Source organism: Neoarthrinium moseri, assembly GCF_022829205.1.
Source record: "Neoarthrinium moseri strain CBS 164.80 chromosome Unknown scaffold77_Wmoseri_CBS_16480, whole genome shotgun sequence".
Taxonomy (NCBI): Eukaryota; Fungi; Ascomycota; class Sordariomycetes; order Amphisphaeriales; family Apiosporaceae; genus Neoarthrinium; species Neoarthrinium moseri.
In genome coordinates this window covers 1-25,413 of record NW_026055191.1, presented here as the reverse complement: position 1 = coordinate 25,413, position 25,413 = coordinate 1, and the positions used below count along the sequence as shown (strand labels likewise).

At 54.5% G+C, this 25,413-nt stretch overlaps 5 protein-coding genes across 5 annotated transcripts; 1 reads left to right on the top strand and 4 right to left on the bottom strand.

Moving 5' to 3' along the window:
* Positions 1–2,173: 2,173 nt before the first annotated feature.
* On the bottom strand, positions 2,174–4,864 carry JN550_011962 (uncharacterized protein; the record flags this gene model as incomplete). The annotated part of the gene is made up of 4 exons (XM_049310386.1): positions 2,174–3,042; positions 3,106–3,978; positions 4,204–4,296; positions 4,783–4,864. The coding sequence occupies 4 exons, from the start codon at positions 4,862–4,864 to the stop codon at positions 2,174–2,176; spliced, it is 1,917 nt and encodes a 638-aa protein (XP_049166031.1).
* An 8,669-nt stretch (positions 4,865–13,533) lies between these two features.
* JN550_011961 (uncharacterized protein) lies at positions 13,534–16,541 on the top strand (the record flags this gene model as incomplete). Its single annotated transcript, XM_049310385.1, has 2 exons — positions 13,534–13,723; positions 13,777–16,541. The coding sequence occupies 2 exons, from the start codon at positions 13,534–13,536 to the stop codon at positions 16,539–16,541; spliced, it is 2,955 nt and encodes a 984-aa protein (XP_049166030.1).
* Positions 16,542–17,103: 562 nt separating this feature from the next.
* Positions 17,104–18,330, bottom strand: JN550_011960 (uncharacterized protein; the record flags this gene model as incomplete). Its single annotated transcript, XM_049310384.1, has 4 exons — positions 17,104–17,597; positions 17,690–17,808; positions 17,865–17,998; positions 18,091–18,330. The coding sequence occupies 4 exons, from the start codon at positions 18,328–18,330 to the stop codon at positions 17,104–17,106; spliced, it is 987 nt and encodes a 328-aa protein (XP_049166029.1).
* Positions 18,331–20,904: 2,574 nt separating this feature from the next.
* Positions 20,905–21,690, bottom strand: JN550_011959 (uncharacterized protein; the record flags this gene model as incomplete). The annotated part of the gene is made up of 1 exon (XM_049310383.1): positions 20,905–21,690. One exon carries the CDS (start codon positions 21,688–21,690, stop codon positions 20,905–20,907), a length of 786 nt encoding a protein of 261 aa, XP_049166028.1.
* Positions 21,691–21,790: 100 nt separating this feature from the next.
* Positions 21,791–22,290, bottom strand: JN550_011958 (uncharacterized protein; the record flags this gene model as incomplete). The annotated part of the gene is made up of 2 exons (XM_049310382.1): positions 21,791–22,130; positions 22,208–22,290. The coding sequence occupies 2 exons, from the start codon at positions 22,288–22,290 to the stop codon at positions 21,791–21,793; spliced, it is 423 nt and encodes a 140-aa protein (XP_049166027.1).
* Positions 22,291–25,413: the final 3,123 nt, after the last annotated feature.

The following is a 25,413-nucleotide window of genomic DNA, read 5'->3' as shown; positions in this document are numbered from 1 at the left end:
CCGTCAGCACCGCAACACGAGCGCCGGGAGACAGCGAGCCAAAAGGGCCTCCTCCTGTGCTTTGCCAAGATAACGCACCGTAACAGATCCCCTGCGGGCGTCAGCTCGGAAGGGGAGGATAAACAATAAAAAAAAAGAAACACTCGAGGCACGAGAAAACCGCCACCCGACCGTCACATCAAGCGTGGATTCAGGTGCCCCTGTTCCTTCCAAGCCCGTCGGGCTGACTCAGCCCCACGGGGTGACGTTGGCAGGAATGCCGCAGGGCGGGTCCTCGTCCGCCTCTTGGGATCTGATTTAGGCACCTCTCGACAGGAGTTATTCATACGCTTCAACGAGCCTCAAATCCTACTAACACGTGCTGGCTGGGCCCGAGGCGGAAGTCGATATATTGTGGTGGCGGAGGGCGGAGGACCAACGGCCTGTCTAATTTGGATGTCAGGGACAGGTCGGTAGGTAGTTGGCTTGTTCGCCCAAGGAATATACAGATCCTCGGGCCGGTCACCTGATGCTTGTTGCGGTTGCACGGTTCATAGTGCTCGGGTAACATGGGGCGCATGTCTTATGGGGATTAGTGTTGTAGTCATCCAAGTGCTCCGTCTAGACCCGCTTGTTCTCGCAAAGTGTTGCTGTGTACTTGTTGAGCGTAGGCACAGTGGGATTTCACAGGTACAACGGGGATGCGTCTTACGCGCACCATAGCTGCTGAATCATGTGATAAGAAACGCATGCGTTCCCCATATATCTCGTATAGAGAGGCTTCGCGCTGTAAGCAAGTGCTGGGTACTGATCATAACCCAGTTAGGAGTGATTAAACCCCAAGTACCCCATCTGTACACATCTCCAGAATCCTCGTCAAGGCATGCGCAATACGCCAAGGTCATTGAGTTACTTTATGGCTTGTGTTACGTGCAGCTGGCGCCAAATCTCCAGAGAGAGGAGTCAATTAAAACGATATAAGCCAGAGCAAGCCAAGTCCATCGGCAGCCACGTGTATTCCATCATCCAAAGAAAGAAAGAAACCCAAACCTTCAAAGACAGCTATCCCAGGTCCTTAGATGCAAATTGCCCTCATAGTTGGACCCAGCCCAATGTTCGCCTCGTGTCGATGCGAAGACGGATCCAATCCCGGCTCACTCGCTGAGTATGAGAGCGACCTGCCCGCAACATAAAGCGAAGAAAAAAAAAGATTACCCCTTGATGGGGATCCTTCCAAAGACGAAGAGATATCAGAAAGAACTCCTCCCATGCTGCCCGAATGCACACAACAGTTGTATCCATAAGCATGCCGACATACACTCAAATAACTCAGCCCCAAGAAAAAGGGGGGGAAATGGGAAAAATAGTGCCATCACCAATACTACCAACCGCAAAATATGTCTCGTGTCAATACCGTTCACCAGCCCACAGCCTGACTGTCGTTTTCACGAGTGAAGAATGCCGATCCCCTCTTCAGGTGCATATCAATCACTCTCAAATTCGAAACCAGATCTAGCGGGCCTTGCGCAGGCTAAAGCTCATAGCTGAGCGTAGCTTGTTGAAAGACGAACGGCAGGAGCATTATTATTAGCACCGCGGGCGAGCTCTCTACCAACGTATCGAGATCGAGTTGCATGACGAGCATGGCGAGCGGTTCGTATTGTTGAGCGTAATGGCGAGTAAGCGGCGGGTGGTATCAGATCTGCCGAGGCAACTGCCGGGAACGTGGAACGAATGCCCAGAACGGTATGTTAAAACATAATAGAAGTAACAAATCCACAGTGGTATCAAACTGTATATGCAAATGCCGGCAAGAGTGGACATGTCCTCCCAAAAACGTGTGCAAGGAAAGAATGCGGGGCCTTGCTCTGACCATTGAACGGCAACAAGGAGACAAAAATTCCAACCGATGCGCGAAAAAGTGAATGTTCGAGAGGATGAACAGGAAGAACGCTCAAAAAAGAAACCCCATTCTCCAACTCCTCTATGACCCCCTGGGTAGATCCGGCGATGCATGCAAGTAGACGAAGAGAAGACTGCGTCTGAAAGCCAGAACCGCCACCAACAACCGCCATCACGCTTGTCCATGCGGAACAGCTAGAGGCTCAAAGTCCACTTAGAAGAAGATACCACCCCAACGAGCTCGGGCTTGAGGAATGCGGCAGATTCTGTGTATGTACCTGGGCTGGTACGATCACTGCGGCTGGTTTGCCCACCAGTTTCCAGCCGAGGATGTCTGCGGGTTCGACCAGCCCTGGGTCACGGCCGGGGATGCTCCTGGATTCTGGGGCATGAACTGCCTGGGTGTCTGCTCCGGAGGATACATACCCTGGCTGGGATTGGGATAACCTTGGCTGAGGCCTGGCATCCCAGGATACTGCATCGCACCGGGCTGCATCTGCTGCGGTGTGCCTGACGGGTGTCGCAGTTGCGGTGCTGGTGACTGCTGCGGGTGGGGTGACTGTTGTGGTTGAGTAGTATAACCAGAATAGTGCTGTGGTGTCTGAGGAGTCTGGGGGTGGCTCCACATGGGATTTTGGCCATAATTGTACGTCTGAGCACCCGGGGCGAGGTTACCCGTCGGCCCCGATTGCAGGCTTGGTGGTCTTGACTGCTTCTGAGACGGCGCCGCCTGGGGCATGCCTCGCATCGGGGCTTGGCTGATAGGCTGCTGAGAATGAATCGACTGGGAGTAGGGAGGGCCCGTCATCATCATCTGAGGGCTCTGGTTGGGCACCATACCAGATGGCTGCTGGATGCTTGCCGTCGCGGCGTGAGGAGACTGTCCAGGACGCGTTGTAGGCAGTGCGGAATCCGAAGCAGACACGGGCGACGCACTCGGCTGTTCATGAGGCCTCCGCCACATATTTTGCATGTACTCGCTTCGGACCTCACGGCCGGAGTTGATGGTGCGGTTGAACTCGGCAGCATGATGGGCCTGGGCATGGATCTCGGAAAGAGGGCTTGTTTGGGTTCTGTCCTGATAGGCCGGGCCTGTGATTTCCTGTCGTGGGCCGCCTTTGATAAAATTACTGTAGTCCCGGGTCCGTTGATCGTTCAAATCTGTTGATGGAGCGGTTATCATTGGCATTCTCATCGAACTTCCTGGCGGCGCTCCTATCATACCTGGTTGGACAAGTTGGGGTTGGGGAGCACCACCAAATTGGCCTGGAGTGTTGGCGTAAACAATTTCGCCATGGGGACCACCCACGATGGGAGCGTGCTGGGCGGCTTCAGCGGCGGCAGCCTCCCGGGCCTTGGAGGCGCCGGGGCGCTTCTCGCCAGCCAGATCAGCCTCAGTAAATCCTTGCTTACGTGCCTTGCCCTCCCAGTAGTCGTCCCTTACCCGGCGGCCGTTGACGATCACTCTGCTGCCAAACTGTCGAAACATGGACCGTGCTGTGACGATAGCAATCTGCCGCGACCGGTACGAAAACGGAAGAATTTCTTGGGCCACCAGATCGTCTTTCTCTATCTGATTTGCGATGATCTTGAAGAGCGACCTATTCTTGTTGAACAAGAGGTAAGAATCCCGGTACCCAAGGACCCTGGCGCACTCGGTTGCCAACATGAACAGCTTGTCTCCTCGGTTGGGAACCAGAAAGGTTCGGCATCGGTATTCACGGTTTCCCAGCAGCTGGCCGTTGGCCATTACCTTTTTCTCGCCGGCCTCATCGACTTCTCTCGGTAGATACTCGTCGCCGCCCGGTCCCAGCTGGTCGGTTGTATGATCACGCACCGTTGGCAGCGCCTTCAGAGTCGTCTTGGTGGGCGTAGCTTTCGGCGGCGGCGAGGCTTGGGGCGGCTGAGCGGGTGTGTAACTACCAGCCTGCGCCGGTAATGGCGCGTTCTGGGTCTGTGGTGTCTGCGGTGGCATCGTCTGCGGTTGTGCCATGCTCTGCATGTTCGGGCCTTGGCCCAGGTGAGGCGGCTGACCAGAGGGGTCCGACATGGAGGATCGAGGTTTCACCGTCGGTCTTCCACGTTTCTGTGCGTGGACTGTAGTGCGAGTCGAGGTTAACAGGTGTTCTAATGCGTAAACGGGGATGAGTCTTATGCGCGCAAATGCTGTGCAGCAACAGCCAGGGCTACCGTCGTACGGCCTGGAGCTTATCCATGACCGCGGGACACGGGCGAGGCGCGTCGCATCCCCTCAGGTACGACGCGGCTGCACGCTACACAGGCGCACGAGGCTCATCGCCAATCACGGAAGATAAGACTCACCATCTTCCCCCGGCGCACCAGAGGTTTGCGATTCTTGATAGGACTCGGGCGACCGGCTGCGCTTGAGGCCGCGCGCGTTGGCGTTCAGTAGTTCTGGGGTGTCATATCAATGTCAGCATCCGCGAGGACAAGCGACTGGTGGGCGCTCCGTGGAGCAATGCGGGAGCTGCTAAGCTCAAATATGTTTCCAATAGAGGCAACCAAAAACGCGCGAGCAATGCTGTCGCGGCGAACGACGGCGGCGATGACGATGGCGGAGTTCCAGCACCGAGCACTAGCTGCGACGTCGAACTGATAAGAGTTGCTGGTGTTGTTGTTGTTGTTGTTGTTGTTGTCGTTGTCGCCGTTGTCGTTGGTGTAGTTCCCACATCAAGCCTCGGCTGTGGCTGATAGAGTTCGGGACGATGACGCCGACAATCATCACCGCGACAGCATCGGTTGCTGATGCACGCATACAGGAAGATGCGCGCGCGCGCAACGGCGCATGTCATCCGGGCGGGTTCCACTGGGAACCGCGAGGAACGACTCGACGATGGCGGGCATGAGGGGCCGCGGTCGCGATTAAAAGGAGCGACTTACCAGAATTGAGGGCGGCAGGGTTGATGGTCGCGGGATTGATGGTCGCACCCTCAGCGCCGTTTGGCTGGGTGGAATGATACATTCGGGGCGGAGGCGAGGCGACGACGGCCAACGTCCTATCCTGTCCTGTCCAGTCCTGTAGTTTGCGAGCGTGGAGAAGCTTGTTTGCCTGCAGAACAACGTGTCTTGATATAGTTGGACTAGATTGGAAAGATGAATGACGCGCTGCGAAAAGAGGCGAGGTTGATCTCTGCGAGTGTGCGTTCAAGAGTGGAAGAGGTGCAGGACGGGATGCATGTGGTTGGTTAGGATGGCGTAAATCCAAGGCTGAGTTTGGCTCCGTGGGAGGGAGGGGTCAGTAATAATAGGAAATGGCCTGGTCCCGGAGTCTAATCGACTTTTGCGATAGCCCACTCGGCGTCTGCTCTGCGACGTATGAGACTCTGCGAACGACTGGAGGGAGCCGGGGGGGTGGGAGCTAGTATTCGCCTTTTCTCGCCCCTCTTTATCGATCCAAGCGTGGGTGTGTGTCTCCCTCTGTGGCCTTGCTTGGCGGAGAGAAGTTGGCCTATTTTTTCGCACCGTAAACCTGTCTTGCCGCAATAGCAGCAGCAAGTCCTGAACCAGATGGACTGAGTAAAGCCTGGCGTGAGTGTCCAAGACCATGCGCGCCGACGGGAGGCGGGCGGGAATGTATTGGTGGGATTCGGACCAGGCTGGACAGACCTCGAGACTCACTTGGCCCTCGCCCTTGATAGGTATGACTGGGCAACCCGGGGACACGAGGCAGGCGGCGCAGTCAGTCAAGTCAGTCAAGCAAGCAAGCCAGGCAGTCAGTCAGTCAGTCGCGTCGAGGTTCTCCAGTATGAGAGTCGCGCGCAATTCTGCATTCAAGGGCACGGCACTAGGCAGGGTCAAGCTGCAACCCAGATCTGGGGTGTGCCAGGAGGAGCCGGCAGCGGAATGCAGCAGGCAAACAGGTTCTTGATGGTGACTGGATAGACGGGCCAAAAAGTCGAAGGGATGTGAGGGATGGGGAGGATGTGCAACGGCAGCTCAGTGATGGGTGTGTGGGTGGTGGATGGTGGATCGACGGGTAGACCAAGGTGGTGGATAGTCTGCCGAGAGCTATGATGGATCCTCGACGACCGCCTGTCAAACTCGAAGCCAGGGTGCTATATGCTATGCGCGGTAGGTACGGAGTGCTGTGAAGTGGGATACCGACCGGAGGGTAGTTGCGTGCTGGGTCGTTCCACTAGTTCCTAGTCGAGATATTGGACCCAGTCGGTTTACTAGGCTGGTCGTCTGCTCGTCCTTGGGTAATGGTTGCGTCCGTTTGGGTATGGCTCCTCCACGGCTATGCTAGTAATCGTCAGTTAAGGCTGCGCCGACTGCGATATATCTGGCCGAGCCCAGGATCGCATGCGATGCAGGCGTGCGTATCTGACAAGCAACTGCACGGTGCGTCTCGTGCGGCGCTCGCGTGGTGCCCGTCCGGTGGTAGCTATCAAACGACCTCAAACTTCGCATGCAGCGCAGTGGATGAGGACAGAGCGACGCCGTGCAGCCCAGAGTGTCAACGAGAAGGTCAAGCCGTTATCTTGTTCATCGGCAGCCCCGCATTCAGGGATATTAACTAGGTCAAAGGTGATAATGATGATGATGAGAAGAGGGACAGTCGGGAAACGCGCTGACTGGGCGAGCTGGGGGGCAAGAGAGAGAAAGAGAGCAATGCGACCAAGGGAATCAACGCCGGCGCCGAGAGGTCCGCCTATGGGCCAAGGGATCTTGACCAGGGTGCGCAAGCCCAGGACGTAACCTGAGGTACTTTGGCGAGCAGGGGCTTGCAGTTACGGAGTAGGAGTCGAGTTAGGGGCCATGGGCGTAGCCAACATGTACTTAGTATCCTCGACCAACTGCTTGTCCTGGGCGAAATGCTGGTCTATCGACGCGCACCTGCTTTCGAGTCCAAGATGCCCCAGGATCAGCAATAGCTCCCTCCCATAGGCAAGGCCCAAGTAGCCCAGCCCAGGTAGGGAATTGTGGCGTCGGAGCAGGCTACGAGTCATGGATTCCCGAGCTGTCCAGGCTGTTGTTGCCCGTGGTTCCCGCTGGAGAAGCATCTGGCCTCTGCAGCCTTGCTCCTCCTTGGGATTTATTGACCTCGCAAGGGCATTCGCATCCGAAGCTGCGCTGCGGGCGACGGCGATGATGACTCGGCTGACGCCCGCGATGACCAAGACCCCAGCAAGTGTATTAGTGGGATTCGTTGGATCTTCCTCCAGTTTGAAGTCGCCGCCGAGTACAGTGTCGACTAGGAAAGAGAGCAGAGATGTACTGGCGGATACGACGCTACCTCACGCTTGCAGTGGACGGACGGAACTCTTATCCAGCAAAGAAGTACCTGTCTCGGTCGAGATACTTCGCCGTCTGTCTGACGACTATATCGCCGAGATTGCCGAATCGCGAACTGGTGGAAGAAAGTGTACAAATATAGACGGTGGGCTACTCCCAATTAGGTAGCAGTCTACCCTAGCGGCGTGGTCCACAGGGCCAGCGGAAATGATTTATCACTACGTCCGCGCACCTGCACGCCTACATAGCGTTGTGTTTACGAAGTCTTTGAAACTCATGGCGAAGGAACACGGAGTCGAGTAGCGAGCTGGCAGTAGTAAAATGGCAACGTTTCCGCATCGTGGACTGTCCTATCAACGAACATACGTCTGGCCTTACAGTAGTAGTGTAATTTACCTGATGGTCACAGCGTTCGGCAGGGAGGGAGTTGGTGGAGTGCGGGAGGACCCAGAGATCGCAACACTTGGCCGGATTTCTGACCCTAGACCCAACGTTCCGTCAACGCCAAGCCAAGGGTATTATCCCGCAAGAACCGGCGTTGGAACATCGAAGCACTTCTCGAGACTGCTGCGATGTGAACTGTTGACAGCCTTTCCGACTGTGTACGATAAACAACAAGAAAACCCGACGGCGCTTGTCCGTCTCTGAGACACCATGAGAAAGTTTAAAGTGGGGACGATCGTCGTATTTCAATAGTGTCTCGCAACCACACATGGATGGCTGGGTGGTATGCAGCAACGGATTTACCTTGCTGCATGGCCACAGGCAGGGGAGGCGTCCCCTCTTACCTGTCATATGGCAAGGAAAGCGTGTCTGATTCAACGCCAAACGAGATACTTTCTCGTACTGTACAGCTTGACACTCGTGCCTCAGTCGCGTGCGTATAAGTTGATCCTGATTCCACGCCAGCTTCCAGAAGAGGCGACTTGGCTCAGGATTTGTCATAATCCATGTGGCTGCCTACGCACAGCAATACGCATTCTTGAGGCTGGATAATACGAAGTGGCGAAAAAGACAATTGCCGGCCTAGTGTTCGTGTGCGGAGCAAGACGGCTCGCTTGTTTCTTGAACAGTATCGACATAATCTACAAGTGCATAGCTTATGGGGTTGTCAATGTGAAGCGTGCACAAATGTCCGAATATATACGGCCGGTGGAGGAATTACCAAGAAGTTGCATGGTACGAGTCAGCAACAACCAAGTACCATGCCATGATAGTATGAAACGTTCCGTCGAGTGACGGAACTTCAACAAGCACTTTCTCTTGTATTCTCTAGGAGCTGTCGTCCAGATGAAAGTCACCATCACTTGTACGTGGTTTTCAATGCATGGGTCTCTTCAATAAGTAGACTGAGTATGCTCATGGCCCTGATCAAGTCGAAACAGCAAGACAGATAAGACAGGGTGCCCTGGATGCATCAGTGAGTTGGAACAGCACTGAAGGTTATTAAAGACCGAATATGCTGATGAAACTATCGCTTGCATATTCAGACGTAAATTCAACATTGAATTCAATGCCGTTAGGCCGGCGACTGCAGCATGATAAGCTGCCCATGCTCTGGTTTCGACGTTGATAAACCAAACAGAGCTCAGAAATTTGCGAAGTATGGAAGTTGACTGGTCATTTGACCGTCGCAGTTACCGACTTCGACAGTGTCTTGGCACTATCCATCTGCCATACGAACCGAACCAGTGTGACTCGCTTACGAGCTACCCATCAACGGTTAGGTCTTCATGCTCAGTGGATAGCATGTTGTATATTAGCGTCGTCAATTATTCTAATAGCATGTGCAGTGCTTTGACCACCTTGGTCATGTTTCTCATGTATGACACGGATCCGCATGAATGTCCAACAAGCGCCAGCCCGATGATAGGATGGCCGCGCATGTCTCAGATAATCAAGTAATCAAGAATGGATCTAGCACGTTGGATCATAAGAAGAAGATCAAGTCAAGATCAAGAGCGCATTCATTGTTAGTTGCCTTGTTTCAATGACCCGCTGTCAAAAGACTGGTGCAGATCAGCCACCTACCTTGCGTTCAATATACCCCCCGATGACAACATGGTTGACCCTTAGGCCATGGCCTTGAAAATTTCCAGTAATCGGTGTATGTGTATTGCTATGCTGCCACCTGCGGGTCGCGTCGTCATGGTATGGAAGCAATATGGCCAAATCTTGCAATGCTCTATATCAAAAGTATGTCTACCCGAGCAAGCATTGATGGACCCAGCTTCTCAGCGTTAGCATGGTTCTGGGATCTTTTGAAGGAGTAGATTACTGACTAAAGCAGTTAGTGTTGTGCTGCACCCATCTCGTGCGCCTCCTCCATGCACGATGCTGCAGCCCGGGCTTTAGCAGCACGCTTTTGTCGAGTTGCAGAAGCGTCGTTTTGACGCGACGGCGCAATCAACTTACAGTATCAGTTGACTGAAGCTTCGTGCCATACTATGTGGTGTACGCCTCAGCCGCTGGTTTAGGATGAGAGCAGTCTACGACAAACGGGATGTCCTCTGTATAGAGCAGACAAAATCATGCTTGTTCAAGTAGGTGTCCTGCTGTCACGGATCTTGCCATGGGAGGTCACATACGCACCTACGATTGCCGAAGCGCCATACTGTATTAGAAGTGTGGAGTCCTGTGATGGGCCGTACCTAGGGTCCGCCTATCACGGATGGCTGGAGAGAGTCAAGCAAAGGGCATGATTGAAAGCATTCTCAGGAAGCCTAGGGGTACGTATGTTTCACGACGTCGGGCTGCATGCCTGATGTAGACTCGTCTCCCTCGAGCGACCAGCGTCATCCAACGTCACAACCAACCAGGGGGAGGCATTCTCGTCAAATAATAGGCTGCTTGAAGAACAAGATATAAGTCGAACCTCTAGCTTATTGGCCAACCCAGGAGGATCACCGGCCCCAGCTGTATATGAAGAAACGCCACAGCTGAAGACTGGCGTTTCTCACAAGTAGACCTGAATTTGTGAATATATGGCAACATGTGTCTTCTGGCGCTACCATAGTACGTTGGCCTTGAAATTGAGTTTTCAGAGAGCCCCTAGGAAGCAGGCGTCCGTTTCCTCGCATTAGCTTGCTGTGATGTTGCCGCGATAGTCGTCTGCCCGAAAGGAGTTGAGAATGCAGTGTTTCAGTTCGGTCGGGCGCCAGTTGTTGTATGGCGCGCGAAGTACTTGCAGAGTGGATTTGGTTTACCTCGCGCTCAAGAACGACATGGCCCGGCAAGCCAAGTTCCGCCGCTTCAACCTGCCCGTATCAGCTTTTACCCCTCTCGTCTTCATCCGCCGGTCTCTTCGGTCGCTGCCCAGGCAGGCATGTGTCCGTCCATATGGCAGCTTCTCCCCTCAAACCACGGCGCTCGCAAAGGCAGACTGAGGGCCTGGGACGAGACGGTTGACCCGGGCGCCTATGGTAACAACTAGCAACTCCATGTGACTCAGCACGCTGCCCATATATGGAGAAACGGTGTCGTGATGGAGGTCCAGACTCTGGGGAAGCCGCTCAGACTGGCGAGCAAGAGGGTGTGAAGCAAGCAGATGTCGAGGGCCGAAGTGGGAGGGATGGGCAGCTAGGCAGGCCTGGGCAGACCAGGATGCTGGCGCGGAAGCGACTGAACGCGAGGGGGGTGGCGTCGCGGCGTGATTGGCCGGCGCCGAGCTCGCAAACCCCATCTGGCCAACCAGCTGACACACTTGCTGCACAGGCCATCTGCAAATCATTCTTCGATGACTCCACGCGCTACTGGCTGCATCCGCACGAGCCTGGATGCAGGATGCCGGGCAAGCTGGACGTCCAGGGGGCCCCCCGGCTTGCATGAATGAATGCATCGCCAATACGTGCCCTGATATTGCGGCAGCGCAGCAGGTGCCAGTGCGCAGACAGGATACTGACAGAGGGCTCATGTCGACTTGCACAGTATATGCCATAGCATCCCATCGATGCACAGGCATCCGACTGGGCACTGTAGCAAGGGCAGCGCTGCCGACAGATGATGTGCCCCCGCAAGGTTTACCTCCTTGCACAGCCGACCTTATCTGCCCATCCTAATGTGGCTTGCCCCAGGGGCTTGCCAGGCTCTAGCTAGACTTGGCCTCCCCAGCCTCCCATCTCGGGATTTACTCCCCTCGGCTTGCCAGCTTGATAATGTGCATGAGACTAGTTGCGAGGCCGAGTCAGCGAGCACATGATAGCTGTGCTGTGGCAGGCGCGTCAGAAACAATTCAGACGAGAAAGCCGCCTGTTGGTCGTCGATGGGCCAGCCAACCTAACAGCCCAGTCGGCACTTCAGGGTGTTGGCAGCAATGTCCTTGCCCTTGCCCCCCCCCTAGGCTACACTGCCTGGCTGGGAGTGCACTCCACGATCCGCTACCCACTCGGTTCTTCCCACTGGACCAGGTCACTGGCTGGCCGTTGCCCTTCGCATGGTACAGCAGTGCGGGAAGACCCTGGCTACCCGCTCCCCTCACCCCCCGAACAGTCCTGAGCTTAGCATTGCTTTTTCGGGAAATCCTCCTCGATCCCTGAGGTGCGGGTTACAATCATCGCCGCTGTGCGTCTCATGACTACACAACGCCAGTACGGGGTAGTAAAGACCTGTTTCAAACTATTGAGTGCCGACCACTCCGTCGACTCCCAGCCGAACCCAGGTCTCTGCACTAAGCCGAACTTGAGTTCGTGACCGTTCGGCATGCCGTCAAGCTGCCCATAGCACTCTGACAGCACAGGATGGAACCGATCGGTACACATCCGAGCACCGTGTTACCATTCACTCAATTTTCGGAATGTTCAATGGTTATACAACATTCGGAAGGTTCCAGATGACTTCTACACAGCATATCCTGCGGCCTTGGCCCCTTATTCTCGTTTCATGATAAGAATCCGAGTTGCACCTGTCAAGATCGCAGCCACAGATGTACAGCACCGTCTGCTGTTGAGTGGAGAAAGCACCCGGGACTATAGTACCATGGTATGCACCGTTCCACTCCGTCCTAAGCTGCTCTTAGCTTTGCCTAGTCGCAATCCCATGACCACATGGCAAAATCATCTTTCCCATGCACACCGACATTTGCGAACCGCCCAAGTCAGCATGGTCTGAATGGCAGATTTCCAACGTCGACCGGAGGTAGCAGAACGTGCTCGATAAGCTCGAATCTTGCGCTAGATGTCAGATCCGATGCCAACCTACTGGAACATATGCAGCCGGGGTTTTGCATCGTGCTGCGCTTAGACGAGCTTGACCTGAAGCTGCACAGAAGATCAGACGGTGGGGCGACATTATGAGACGACTCCTCATGCACCCCGCGAGCCTTCGTGGGTCTGTACTTGATGAGATGATGATTATGACTTTGTCGATCGTCTGGAAAGAACACCTGTTATCTCTTCGTCGCTGGCCTCGTATGCGAGGTTTGAACTCGTGCATCTATTTTTAGGAGATAATACGATGGCCCCTTGTCCAATGAAACGGAGCTGGGACGGGCAAGGAATATGGATGAAAGCGACGGCTGAATCGTCGTAGATCATAAGCCCAGATCAATACCGAAACACAGTCAGATCCCGCAGCCCTATAATTATCTGGCTCTGGAGTTGTGTGACCTGAAGCCGATATGAGAGCAAAGCTCGCTACCTGCTCGCAGAGTCCTCGAACATGGGGGTGCGAGTTTCACGAAGGAAAGGTCAGGCTGTTTTCGGCACATACACGTTCCCTTTCCAGCCACTTTCAGGAGGGCGCACCTGCAGGTTGATGTCAATGGCTTTGGGAGATTCGGTGGCTTACGTCTATCTGGTTTTGGGTACTAGAACGACCAGACGCATTAGTTGCTTGTCCCATGCTGTATTTGAACAGAATCGAGAGCTTGTTGCCCTGTACCTACGTATTCTGCTTTTGTCACACCAGAAGCCAACAAGCTCCCGAATGGGAAGTAGATCGTAGGATCTGGGTCTAGGATTGTGTGGGCTGTCCAGACTCGTCAACGGGCCCGGCAGCTACCTAGGTATGCTCGCCCTGCCATTTGCCCATTTCTAATCGCATTGCTTTTCAAACTTTCCACCTGAATGGCTGGTGAGTGAACCGGCCTGCTGGGTACGGGGAGTCCCGATGTATTCAGGGAATGAGGTTTGATTTGCGGGAGGGTTGGGCCACCTGTGGTACGCAGCCTGGCCAGTGGCCATGGCCCAGCGCCCAGCGCCCAGCGCCCAGCCAGCCAAAATCGCGGGGCGCATCAGCCAGGCGGCCGATAACGATAAGGCGGCCGCTGTGGGGCCTGGCCGGGCCGTGATTTTTCACGTCACTAACCCCGAAAGCCTCGCTCATAGACAAGTGCACTGAAGCTTGCCAGTACCAAACAAGCTGCGGCCCCAAAAAATACACAGCAACGTCAGTGCCATCATGACAAGCCTCAAGAGGCCTACGGCCAACGACCAGTCGCATCTGAACCTCTCCAGCAAGGTCTACGTGAGATCTACCAAGAGCGGGAAGGTCCAGAAGATCGTCCGTGAGGTCTACCTCAGGCAGGACATCCCCTGCTCATCGCAGATATGTTCGAACTGCCGACCGCCCGCCAATGCAGCCGGACAAGGTAAGTCGATTATTAGGAATGTTATTCCTGATCAAAGACTCATGTCGTGACAGTGAGCCCCCCGGTGCTTTCGGACAAGCCGGCCGGCACCAAGGCCTTCCCTCAAGGCCATTATCTCGTGCCAGACACGAACGCTCTGCTGAACGCCATGGATCTATTTGAGCAAAGCTCGGCTTTCTTTGATGTGATTATTCTGCAGACAGTATTGGAGGAGCTCCGCAACAGGTCGTTGCCACTGTACAACCGGCTCATTGGCTTGACCAAGAGCGAGGACAAGCGTTTCTATGTCTTCTTCAACGAGTTCAGGCTCGAGACATATGTGGCTCGGGAGCAGGACGAGAGCATTAATGACCGCAATGACCGAGCTGTGCGTCAGGCTGTGCAATGGTACAACATGCATCTCGCCCAGGTGAAGAGCAAACGCTTACCCACCGTGGTGATGCTCACCGACGACAAGGGCAACATTGAGAAGGCGAAGCAAGACAAGGTGCCTGCGGTTACGCTGCGGGATTATGTCGGCGGGCTCGAAGACGCGGATCGATTACTTGACATGATTGCAGAATCTCGGGAACGAGGAATCTCACGAGACAAGAAGGCGGCCGACTTTCTCTACCCTGAATATTTCACCATGTCGAAGATGATGACAGGGGTGAAGGGCGGCATGCTGCACCAGGGTATTTTCAACGTCTCGCCTTACAACTATCTTGAAGGTTCAATCAAGGTACCAGCTTTTCCAAAAGCTCTTCTCATTCTAGGAAGAGATAATATCAACCGAGCGGTTGACGGTGACGTGGTTGTCGTAGAGGTTCTCCCAAAAGACCAGTGGAAAGAGCCTTCCACGAAAATCATTGAGGAGGAGGCTATTACGAAAAACGAGAATGCAGATGGGGATGAGGGCGAGGATCTTGTTACCGAGAAGGAGAGACGGGCCCTCCAGGAAGAGGTCAAGAAGACGCACACCTCAAGCTCAGAAGGCCGACCTCAACCTACAGCAAAGGTTGTTGGTATCATAAAACGAAACTGGCGTCAATACGTCGGCCACATCGACCAGTCTTCTGTGGGATCTGCCGCAAAGTCTGGCAGAAAACAAGATACTGTCTTCTTGATACCCATGGACAAGAAGGTTCCGAAGATCAAGTTGCGGACGAGGCAGGTTGGTGAGCTTCTAGGCAAGCGGATCTTGGTTACCATCGATGCATGGGATCGGGAATCTCGTCATCCAGTCGGCCATTTCGTTCGATCGCTGGGTGAGCTGGAAACGAAGGCCGCCGAAACAGAAGCTCTGCTGCTTGAGCACGACGTTCAATACCGGCCGTTCCCCAAAACCGTTCTGGATTGCCTTCCTAAGGAAGGGCATGACTGGAAAGTACCGGCAAGCACCGACGATCCTGGCTGGAAAGGACGAGAAGATCTTCGTGGTCTACTGATTTGCAGTATCGACCCTGTTGGATGCCAGGATATTGATGACGCGTTACATGCCAGAGCACTGCCGAATGGCAATTTCGAGGTCGGTGTACACATTGCAGATGTGTCCCACTTTGTCAAGCCTAGCAACGCTATGGATAACGAGGCGAGCATACGGGGTACCACCGTCTACCTGGTCGACAAGCGTATTGATATGCTTCCGATGCTGCTAGGCACAGATCTCTGCTCGCTAAAACCGTACGTGGAGCGGTACGCTTTCTCGGTCTTATGGGAGCTTAACCAGTCAGCTGATATCGTCAACGTGCGATTCACAAAATCGGTTATCAAGTCCCGCGAAGCATTCAGCTACGAACAAGCACAGATCCGGATAGATGATGATTCACAGCAGGATGACTTGACTAAGGGCATGCGCACGCTGCTCATGCTCTCGAAGAAGTTGAAGCAAAAGCGCATGGATGCTGGTGCTCTTAGCTTGTCGTCTCCTGAGGTCAAGGTCCAAATGGAATCTGAGACCTCGGATCCCATTGACGTCAAGACCAAAGAGCTATTGGATACCAACTCATTGGTTGAGGAGTTCATGTTGCTGGCAAACATAAGCGTGGCAGGCAAGATTTACGAAGCATTCCCCCAGACTGCCATCCTGCGTCGGCACGCTGCACCGCCCAAGACGAACTTTGACGAGCTCGCCAACCAGCTCAAGGTCAAGCGAGGGCTTGAGCTACACGTAGACTCCTCACGCGCCGTCGCCGACTCTCTCGACGCCTGCCGGGATCCCAAGGAGCCTTTCTTCAACACCCTCATCCGCATCATGGCCACCCGCTGCATGATGAGTGCCGAGTATTTCTGTGCCGGCACGCAGGCATACCCAGAGTTCCGCCATTATGGTCTCGCTTCAGAGATTTACACGCATTTCACATCCCCCATCCGCCGCTATGCCGATCTGTGCGCTCACCGACAGCTGGCTGCCGCGATCGATTACGAGCCCATGCACCCGAGCGTCCGCTCGCGCGGCAAGCTGGAGGCGGTCTGCAAGAACATCAACGTCCGGCATCGCAACGCACAGCTCGCGGGCCGAGCATCCATCGCGTACTACGTCGGCCAGTCACTCAAGGGCCGCGTCGCCGAAGAGGAAGGCTTTGTTATGAAGATTTTCAGTAACGGCTTCGTGATCCTAGTGCCACGTTTCGGCATCGAAGGCCTGATCCGGCTGAGAGATCTCGCCGAGACCGAGCCAGACAGCGTGTATGATGCAGAGAATTACACGTTGAAGTTGAGCGGCAGCCGCGACTTGACGGTCGAGCTCTTCCAGAAGGTCGTGGTTAGAATCAGCGACGCCAAGGACGAGGCAACCGGGAAGAGGGGGGCTAAGATGGAGTTGGTGAAGGTGATCTGAGTTGATGACCATGGATGTGGAATTTGCAGGCAATGATCACGTTAGAATTGTCGTGTGCATGCTACGGATCATGTGATGGCCAGAGCAACTGGAGCTGGGTATTTACTTATGCTCATGAGCTCACGGTGAAAGCTAGGAACAATGATATGAAGCCCAAACAAGAAATACGGCAGATGAACTGAACTCTGTTGGTTGCATTGTAATTTTCCACGCGTGCACTCGTAATATTGGGGTCATCTAGTAGACACGACTGATGAACGGACGGTTTCTCTCGACCTCTCCCAACAGGCCCTTGAAAGGAACTACGGCTTGATCATGCAATGTCACATTTCACCACATCAAGCAACTTGCCCTGCTACCTACCACTGGCATTGGCAAGGCGATCGATCTGGAGGTCGGCCGCACCGACTATCCCGGGAAAACTGAGCTAACCCCCTTTCCTTCGACTAAGAACCGACGGAATTATGCGTTCCCCGACCCGCGACCGCGTGTGTAGTCTTGAACAGTCACGATCGAACGGGAGCAGGGCCCTGGGAAGTATCGCGCCCAGACAGCAGCATTACTAGGAGTCGCTGTCCTCGCCGTTATCGAGGGCCTCGTCCTCGTCGGCGCCGCTCTGCTCCCGCTCCTCGAGGGCATCGTGCATCTCGTCATCGTCAGCGCCGCCGTCCTCGTCGTCCTCGTCGTCCTCCTCAGCCTCGTCTTCGGGCTCGTCGTCCTCATCGTCCTCCTCTACGTGCTCATCGGGCTCGGACTCGGCGTCCTGAAACTCCTGCGTCGTGTCGGCGTCCCCGAGCGTCATGGCCGAGTCGTCGGCGCCGCCGTTCAGCCGCTGCTTTTTGATCGAGCGCGACGTGTCGATGCCGGCCGCGGCCGCGGGGTCCTCGATGAATGTCGCCCCCGAGCCGCCGGCCGCGCTGCCGTTGGCCGTCGCCGAGGAGGTATCGTGCTCATCGCCAGGCTGGTCCTGCGAATCGACAAAGGGTACCCCCTTCTTGGCGGCCGCAACTTTGCGCCGGTAGGTATTGCGCTTCGTGGACTGAATCTCGTTGAATTCTGCAGGGGGAGGGAAAAGAAGCAATGTTAGCGTTCTACGTCGGGTGATATAGTCTCGCGCAGGATGCCTCATGCGGGGGGAGAAATCATACTCTTGAACTCCTTCTGCACCGTCTCCCGGAACTCGGGGTATTCTATGTCGTCTAGGGCCTCGAAGACCTCGGCCGGCATGATGGTCTTCTTGTTCGAGCCTAGAGTGCGTTCATTTGCCCTGAATAGTTTTGTCAATGACAAATCCGTCATCTCCTTCTTTCTGGGGCTACTCACGCGTTCGCGAGGTGGTTGATAAAGACGGTTGCCGCCTTCGTCATGGCCAGAATGGCATTGGCCTGAATCTGTGTGTTCGGCGGCAAGACACCCTTGGCCAGACGTGTGATTATCGACTTGGGCAGATTAAGGTCCTGATATACTGTTAGGCCTTTGAATTGGGACCATGCATTCCCCTCCTGCGAGTAATTCGTATGGGGCTTCAGGACGGCTGAGGAACACACACCTCAATAGCCACCGAGTCTCTCTCTCTTTCCCTCTTCTCAGAAGGTGGCACCGACTCGCTCCCCCGCTCGGGGTCGACCTCCATAGATGAGGCTGGCCTCGCGGGCGCGGCAGGGGCCAGAGGCCTCGTACTGGATTCCGTTTGAGTGGCCGGCTCGGGCTGGGAGCCTTCGCTGTCAGCCAGCACGAACTTGGCCATCGAGACGTCGCTCCGTCGGGACGAGTCGCTTTTGCGCGGCATGGCGTCCACCTCAGGTTGTCTGTATCTTGGGCGCGCGCAAAGGGCGTCGCTGCGTGGGCCGGTGGAGGAGGGCGCTCTGGATGGAGCAGGCGAGTAGCCACTGGCACACGGCTCCGGGGAGAAGATGGGCCAAGCAGCTGTGTGGACTGGGCAGTCGTGAATGCTCCGTAATTATTGTCGGCAGTACTCGTGGTGGTCGTTGTCAATGGCCGTTATGTCCAGTGTAGGTAATCCGTGGCTGCTGGACCGTTCCCCGTCCCCAATGGAGCGGTGCAGCAATTCTTAGCGTATAATTTTTGGCCTCTTTGGCGCGTCTGCGGCGCCCCACCGACGCGGTGCCGCCGAGCCTAGACGCGTAAATTGGCAGCTCCGGGACGACATAAGAGAAGGCACCTGGTCCCCCTCTTCCGACTTGCAACCTCTACATAACCACAGGTTCCGAGCGCTGTCACTTTGTCGGGAAGGCGTCGATTCGGAATGTCCCTCCCGCTCCTAAGGATACTTCAGTTCCATTGTATCTCTTCGGAATAGGTTACAATTTTCAGTGGAGCTTCGTCCATAACCTCCCCCACGCGGTGGAGTATATCGACGGCTTACACCGCACGCAACATGCCAGCAGACCAGGATCGCAAGGCTGTCGAATTTTGCAAAAAGAGGTCCACCATGTGAGCCTTAACTCCAGGCAACGAAGACCTCGCTGTGACATCATAGAGGTAATGGGAGTCTCCAGGTGTCATTCTGATACTGTGTAGCTCTTCCGAAGTGGTGCGTCGGCCGCCGACCGCCGCTGGGAGGGGCTCCCTGCTTCATTGGAAGGTATACCCGCCATCACAACTACCGAGCCGGGCTAGCCAACGCCGGGTCGTTTCTACGAAGACCATGATGAGTGGTTTTGGATGTGCTTGATGTCCGCGACAGCACTCTGCTCCACTGTGGGCCAGCAAGACTGAAACCCCACGGTGCTGAGGGCTGGATTCTACGACTGTAGCCTGACGTAGCTGGTCTCACGACGTGATAAAACCGCCATGGGAACTTGGGAACGGCAGATATACAAGACGGCCGTGAATCGAAGAGGGTGAAGATCACCGGGACTATACTTGCTCTAGCACGAGTACGTCGCCTGGCCAAGTGAGGCATACTGCCACCTCCCGAATCTGCCTTATTCTCTCGTGCGATGCAGCGTTGCAGGATTTCCATGACCACGGTCCCTCTCATTGCTCAACCAATCATCCAGCCCGTGTGATTCTGCTGTCTTCTCTAACCTCGTTGTATATGCATTCCGGAAACCGCGCAAGCTTTATCCGGGCCATTTGGACTCCGGGTTTCGTCACCATATCGAGCAGGGGGGAACAAGGTTTTCTGATCTATATCTGCAAGACACGCCTGCAAGAAAGGGAGGGCCGTGATCCCGCGTGCTGCGTCCTTCCCGGCGCAAATCCGGGGAGGGGAAAGCCCAGCAACTGCTGACAGTTACTTTATTCCCAAGTACTTTCCGAAGCGTTATTTGGAAGTTTTGTCTGGTGTTTCAAATCTTCCATGCCTCAAAACCCATACCCTGTCGCGCATACCGCGGGCCGCGGGCATTTTATTCGCAACGCGGAGAACCAGGGTGGCAAGATGAAACCACGGCGTGGATTACCTACCCAGATGTCGTGCATCTCCTTCCGGGTTGTCAGTACCATGGTAGGCTTTGGCTGCGGGATGGCATATTCACATTGGTCGGCGTCAGAGACGGGAGGCCCCGATGAGCTCATTTTTGCCTTGATCTGTGATTCATTCGAGATGATCTGATTTGTGTGTCTACAAGCGTAGTGTACAAAGCATCGCTCGGCCCCTTCATGCGGCATATCCTTTCTATCATGCTGCGGGCCGTCCTCCTTCGGCATATCGAGCGACCTAGAGCGCTTCTATACCCCAACGTCGCTGCGGCTGCCGTGCACCGCGTATGCGCATCCCTAGCCATGCGTGTAACCCTAGCAATCGAAGAAGAATAAAAGAAAAAGCGCAGTAAGAGCCTGCGCTGCTGACAGCTGATAAAACAGAAAACTGGGTATATCCTCCTATATAGTTCCGCCCATGATTGTCCTGAACTCCGTATGCTTCGTGTGCTGACGTAAAAAGGAAAGTGTGCCCGCCCGGGTATGCTGTAAATGATCCAGCAGTAGGTCACGGCCGGAACTGAGCCGTGCTGTGAGGAAAAGAAAAAGCCGGTCGCTTGGCCGCGCTGAAAACGGCGTGTCGCCCGAGGGTACCTGGCAAAGCCTGGGTACATGGCGCTGGGTTGATCAGTGCTGAGATCAGCATCCACTTCCGGATGTTGAAGATTTCGGCAGCACGGGCCCGTCGACTCGACCGGGGTAGCGGGATAAGGTTGATTTGATTTCCGACCCTGTCGTGACCCCGGCCCAGTCAACCAAGAAAAATGTGAAACACATCCTTCTGAGGCCCCGCAACCTGCACATCGGAATACCGCCGCCTTGGAAACTCCTGTCAGATGTGGAGTAGTGGGCCCCCCAGTCGGTAATTGCAGAGCAAAAAGGAATTTATAATCCGTCTGAATGCCGGGGTCGTTCCTCAGCCGAGTGCGCGACCGATCTCCGTGCGGTGCAGTGGCGGTGGTGACAGAACCGTTGCGAAGTGATCGTTGGTGTCGCTTAGAGACAGCCGCGGAGGTGCCGTGGACGTCGAGTATACCCGCGATGTGGTACGGGTTGGCGTGTCGTACGAAGTGCGCGGCGAGTGAATCACCATGTTCTCGCCGTACCACGCATCGGCAAAACTTCTCATGCTGCTGCTCCTTGATCCACGCGTACGCTGGGGGCCCTGCGAACTTGAACTGGGTGGTGCCTTGTTCAGTTTCGAGGGTTGGCGTTTGATGGGAGCCACAAAAGGCTCGTCGCCCGGAACCGCCTCGTCAGTCAGCCCTGACCGAGCGTTGGGCGCTTTTGCCAGCACGGCGCCGGGTAGAGATTGCGGCGCCTCGAAGCTCTGCTTGTGAATGAATGACCTCGGGGACTGTGGTGATGTATCCAAGGAAGGTCGAACATTGCTCTGGTACTGTATCAAGCTGTTGCTGGGTGCGTGCCTGTGTGTGTAAGCAGAAGAGTTGGACCTCCGCGTTGTGTATCTGTCGCCGCCTTTCTCCTGGACATTGCGATTCGTCTTCCACGTTGCAATTTCGTCGTCGTCAATCGGAGTGATTCCTCTGTTGAACAGCTTTAAGCGTCTGCGGCGATTGCGGAGGCAGAGGTACACTGCTATCGATATCACCACCACGCCAACAACGGACAAGACTGTGCTCAGGGTTATGATCAGGGTGCGGTTGTTGGCACCGTCATTCGATGTACTCTTCTCACTCATGTTGTTGATATAAGAAGTCGTAGGCAAAAGAGTAGGTATGAGGACGGTCCTCGTGGAAATGTCGTCGCCAGTTCTGGCTGTGGAGGTCGTTAAAGGTGCGCTAATGGTACTGAAAGAATTCGTAGAAGACGTCGTCAGAGTGGAAACTGGCAGAGAAACGATCGTAGAGAAGGCGGCAGAAGTGCTTGTTGTGGGTCGAGTCGCTGACGGCGTCACCGAGATAATCAAAGTAGTAGTACTCGTACCCTCTTCCGTCGTCGATACGCTTACAGCGGAGGAGGTAGAAGTTGAGGAGGTAGACGTCGAGGTAGTTGTTGACTGGACAGGAGGTCCTGGACCATTGGTAGGACCTTGTACAGGTGGAATGCCTGGCTTGTCTGCCCCAGGTGGTCCTGGTGGACCGCCAGCCCCTGCTTTCGAGTTGATAGGCCTCGAAAGCCCTGTCGAAAAAAAGAATTGTTAGTCTCTGCATTCCCCCTAAAAAGAAAGCCACTTTAGTTTCCATCATGGCCAGTACGAACCAGTATCATCATCCTCGTCGTCGCGGGTGACCACAAGTTTGGCTCCGGAGACGCCTGCCGAGACTAGTGAGAAGAACATCTTCAAGAACTTCGAAGCCGAAGGATCGGCTTCAAGAGAACCACGACACTGCCACCAATAACCGGGCGTCTGGCCACGATGAAATAGGCAGATGTCATCTAGCCATGACGAGATGAGAAAGCTCGTGCCTCTCCCGCAAAGGCGGGGGTATGAAGAGAGCCCGAGAGATTTAAGGAAACCACTCAAACTCACGGTGCTAATCACAAAGCTCTGGCTGAGCCGGTGCCGAGCTGAGATGTCACAGAATTCAGACGAAGCAGTGACCAGGCGAAGGGATGCTGTGCTGTGAAACGAGGTCCGGCGCTTCTCCATCTATAAAGGAGGTGCTCCTCTATAGCAGCAGCTGAGCTTGGGAAAGCTGCTGGAAACACCACTGGTTGCGTGGGAGGGTTCGGCAGATATAACCGTCAACCGTGCGTGCTGAATGGGGAGTGCGAGCGGGAACTTGACAGTCCCGCATGGATGGGTACCAAGATACAAGCCCGGCCGGGGTGGTGCCTTGTTCTCGTGGGCTGTAATGTAATGATCGCTCCCATCGTGGTGGAGTCCCGCTCGGAGTGACCATATAAGTGCTGCAATATTCCCGAGGCCCTGCAGCGATGGGGACGAGCCTGGGCGTGGCTTGTTTCGAAGCCTCTACTGTGAACTACGGCCTTTGCCATTGGGCGAACCCATAGATGGGTTGCAGCAAGTGGCTCGCCTTGGGATTGCAGGCGATCGCTGCGGTGTGTTAGTGTGATCGGACCATGTCTTGCTTGTGTCATGAAAAGCAACGTCTGAGCCAAGACTATTCTCCGCTCCTATGAGATACAGCTAAGCTGGTAAGGTCACATCATCTTCGCATGGAACGCTGGCCAGGGGTTCGCCGTCACCTCGTGGACAATCCATGGCTCGCATGGCCTTGTCAAAAAGAATGTTAAGTGGGACAGTGAGCGATTGTTTCTATCCGTACGGTGTTCCAGCTGAACTCCAATATTCATGCTGTGACGATGAGAATCATGATGAATGGCCGCCCAGCTTGGGCCGGGCCACACAGTTCGCGGCCTGACGGCACGCGGTTCTTCAGGAACCAGGCCTTGGACGGTGCCATGTGTCTGGAGGCCTTTCCCCTTTCTGATGTGAAACTTCGATAGGGCACCGGACTAAAATCAGGTACGCGGATGAGGGATTCGCACGTCGGCGAATGAGAGCCAACCATGGGCATCTTCACAAGGTGGGGTGAAGACGAGAACTGGCAGCTAAGGGAGGGGGTGCCGCCAATGATAACGCTAGATCAGCCTCCCGATCATGTCCGGCCGAAACGTGGCCCAGGTGGAGCTTGCAGCCCTCCATTCCTCGGGAGGAGAGTCGCCTGGGCTTCCATATCGTACATAGAGGGATTGGTTCAGCGATACGGGAGCTTTCGTGGGTGAGCAGCTGGGATCCCAGTAATGGGCCTGCATTCGGTGTGTGTGCTGTCCGTACATACGCAGCTCTGCAAGTTGAGATAGACGTCTGCACGTCTGCATGTCTGTATGACAAGAGACGAGTGGGTGTGGTCGTCGTGTGCCTACTAATCGTGTTCCCTGCTAGCACCCTCCGAAGACACCTGCACATCGTGGTGGCAAGCTACAGGCTCCGATGCAACCACTTAAGATCTGATCGGGCATTCGGCCGCACAAATCTGGCCGTGGAGCTCACATGGCATTTGATGTTTCACAGCAGTACTTTTGTAGATGGTAACACAAGAGACAAGTATCTTTTGTTTATCGTCAGAAGACCACTTGAGCCTTCACTGATGAGAGGCTGTTAGATTGTGCGGCTCTCAATCACTTATTTGGTGGCGCTCGTCAGGTTCAGTGCATAGGTGTGCATGTCGAAGAAACGAAGCGCTGGAATAAGCAACGAAAAAGGCGCACCTCGTTAGCGCAACGCTCTGTTGAAGGTTGACTATCCGTCTGGCTTCACCGGTTGGCATGAGACTCCGTACCTCGTGTGGCTGTCAATTGCAATCGCAGAGCATGTATAGCCTCGCGCAGTTGGTTAGCTTTCCTGGTTTGTCCACTCGAATCAAGGCTGCGCTGCCTGCGAGTCCAATCCTTCAGATAATGGTGGTAAGATTCCCCATATGGCAACTGCTTCCTTCTCGCCGGAAGTAGATGACTGTCTCGAGACATGAGCAACCGAAACGGCCGGCTAGCAATGTCATCGCGGGTGGCCTCCATTGGCCTATTATTACTTGGGCTCAGGACAATCCGCCAAACGGTTTTCGAGATCCGTTAGCCGTTCAGGGTTCTCTACTACTGAAGTTACAACAGGCATTCATCGGACCGTATGCACCAACTTTTTGGAGCAGACAAGATCTAGGCACGACAGCAGTAGGGTGCATTAGTAGAGCATTTGTGGAACACGTGCGGTTCTACGAGACCTGCATGACTAGCCAGGCACAGCTCCGCTACCTCTGCCCCGGTATCATAGGTATCGTTTAATCCCCTCGAGGTGCTGGGTAGGCGAGTTGATGAAATGGAACGAGTCTGAAATTAGTTCATACACATACCTCAGACTTGAAAGGAAACGCAACTTCCTTGTCTAAATTCAATGAACAAAAAACTTTCATCATGCAACTTCTACAGCGCTGTTGCAGTAAAGTTCGAGTTTTTCTTTTTGCATCTCCTTGCCTTCGAGGCTTACATGGCTGCGCTGCGCCTGACGTTCTGGGCTTAAAGGGGCAATCGCCACAACCTGCAAGCTATTCCCATATACAGCGTCACGCAGGTCAATTGTTTTGGCAATCCGCTAGCCCTGGGTAGTTTGCGAAAATAGTTGTTTAATACCTGGTAGCTGAAAGCCATAAACGCAAGTGTCTGTGCGTGCAGCTGTGAATTGGCGATCTGCTAAAGGTGGAGGGCCTTACTGGTCCTATGACTTATTAAAGCATCATAGAATGGTTAGTTTGTTTCTGATGTCTGACTCGTTAGGAGGTGCAGTCGCAATTCCCATTGCGAATTTTAGCTCGACTACTCAAAAAAAAAAAAAAAAAAAAAAAAAAAAAAAAAAAAAAAAAAAAAAAAAAAGAAAAAAAGAAAAAAAGAAAAAAAGAAAAAAAAAGAAAAAAGGTAAGTATACTTTTTATGCGGATGGCCT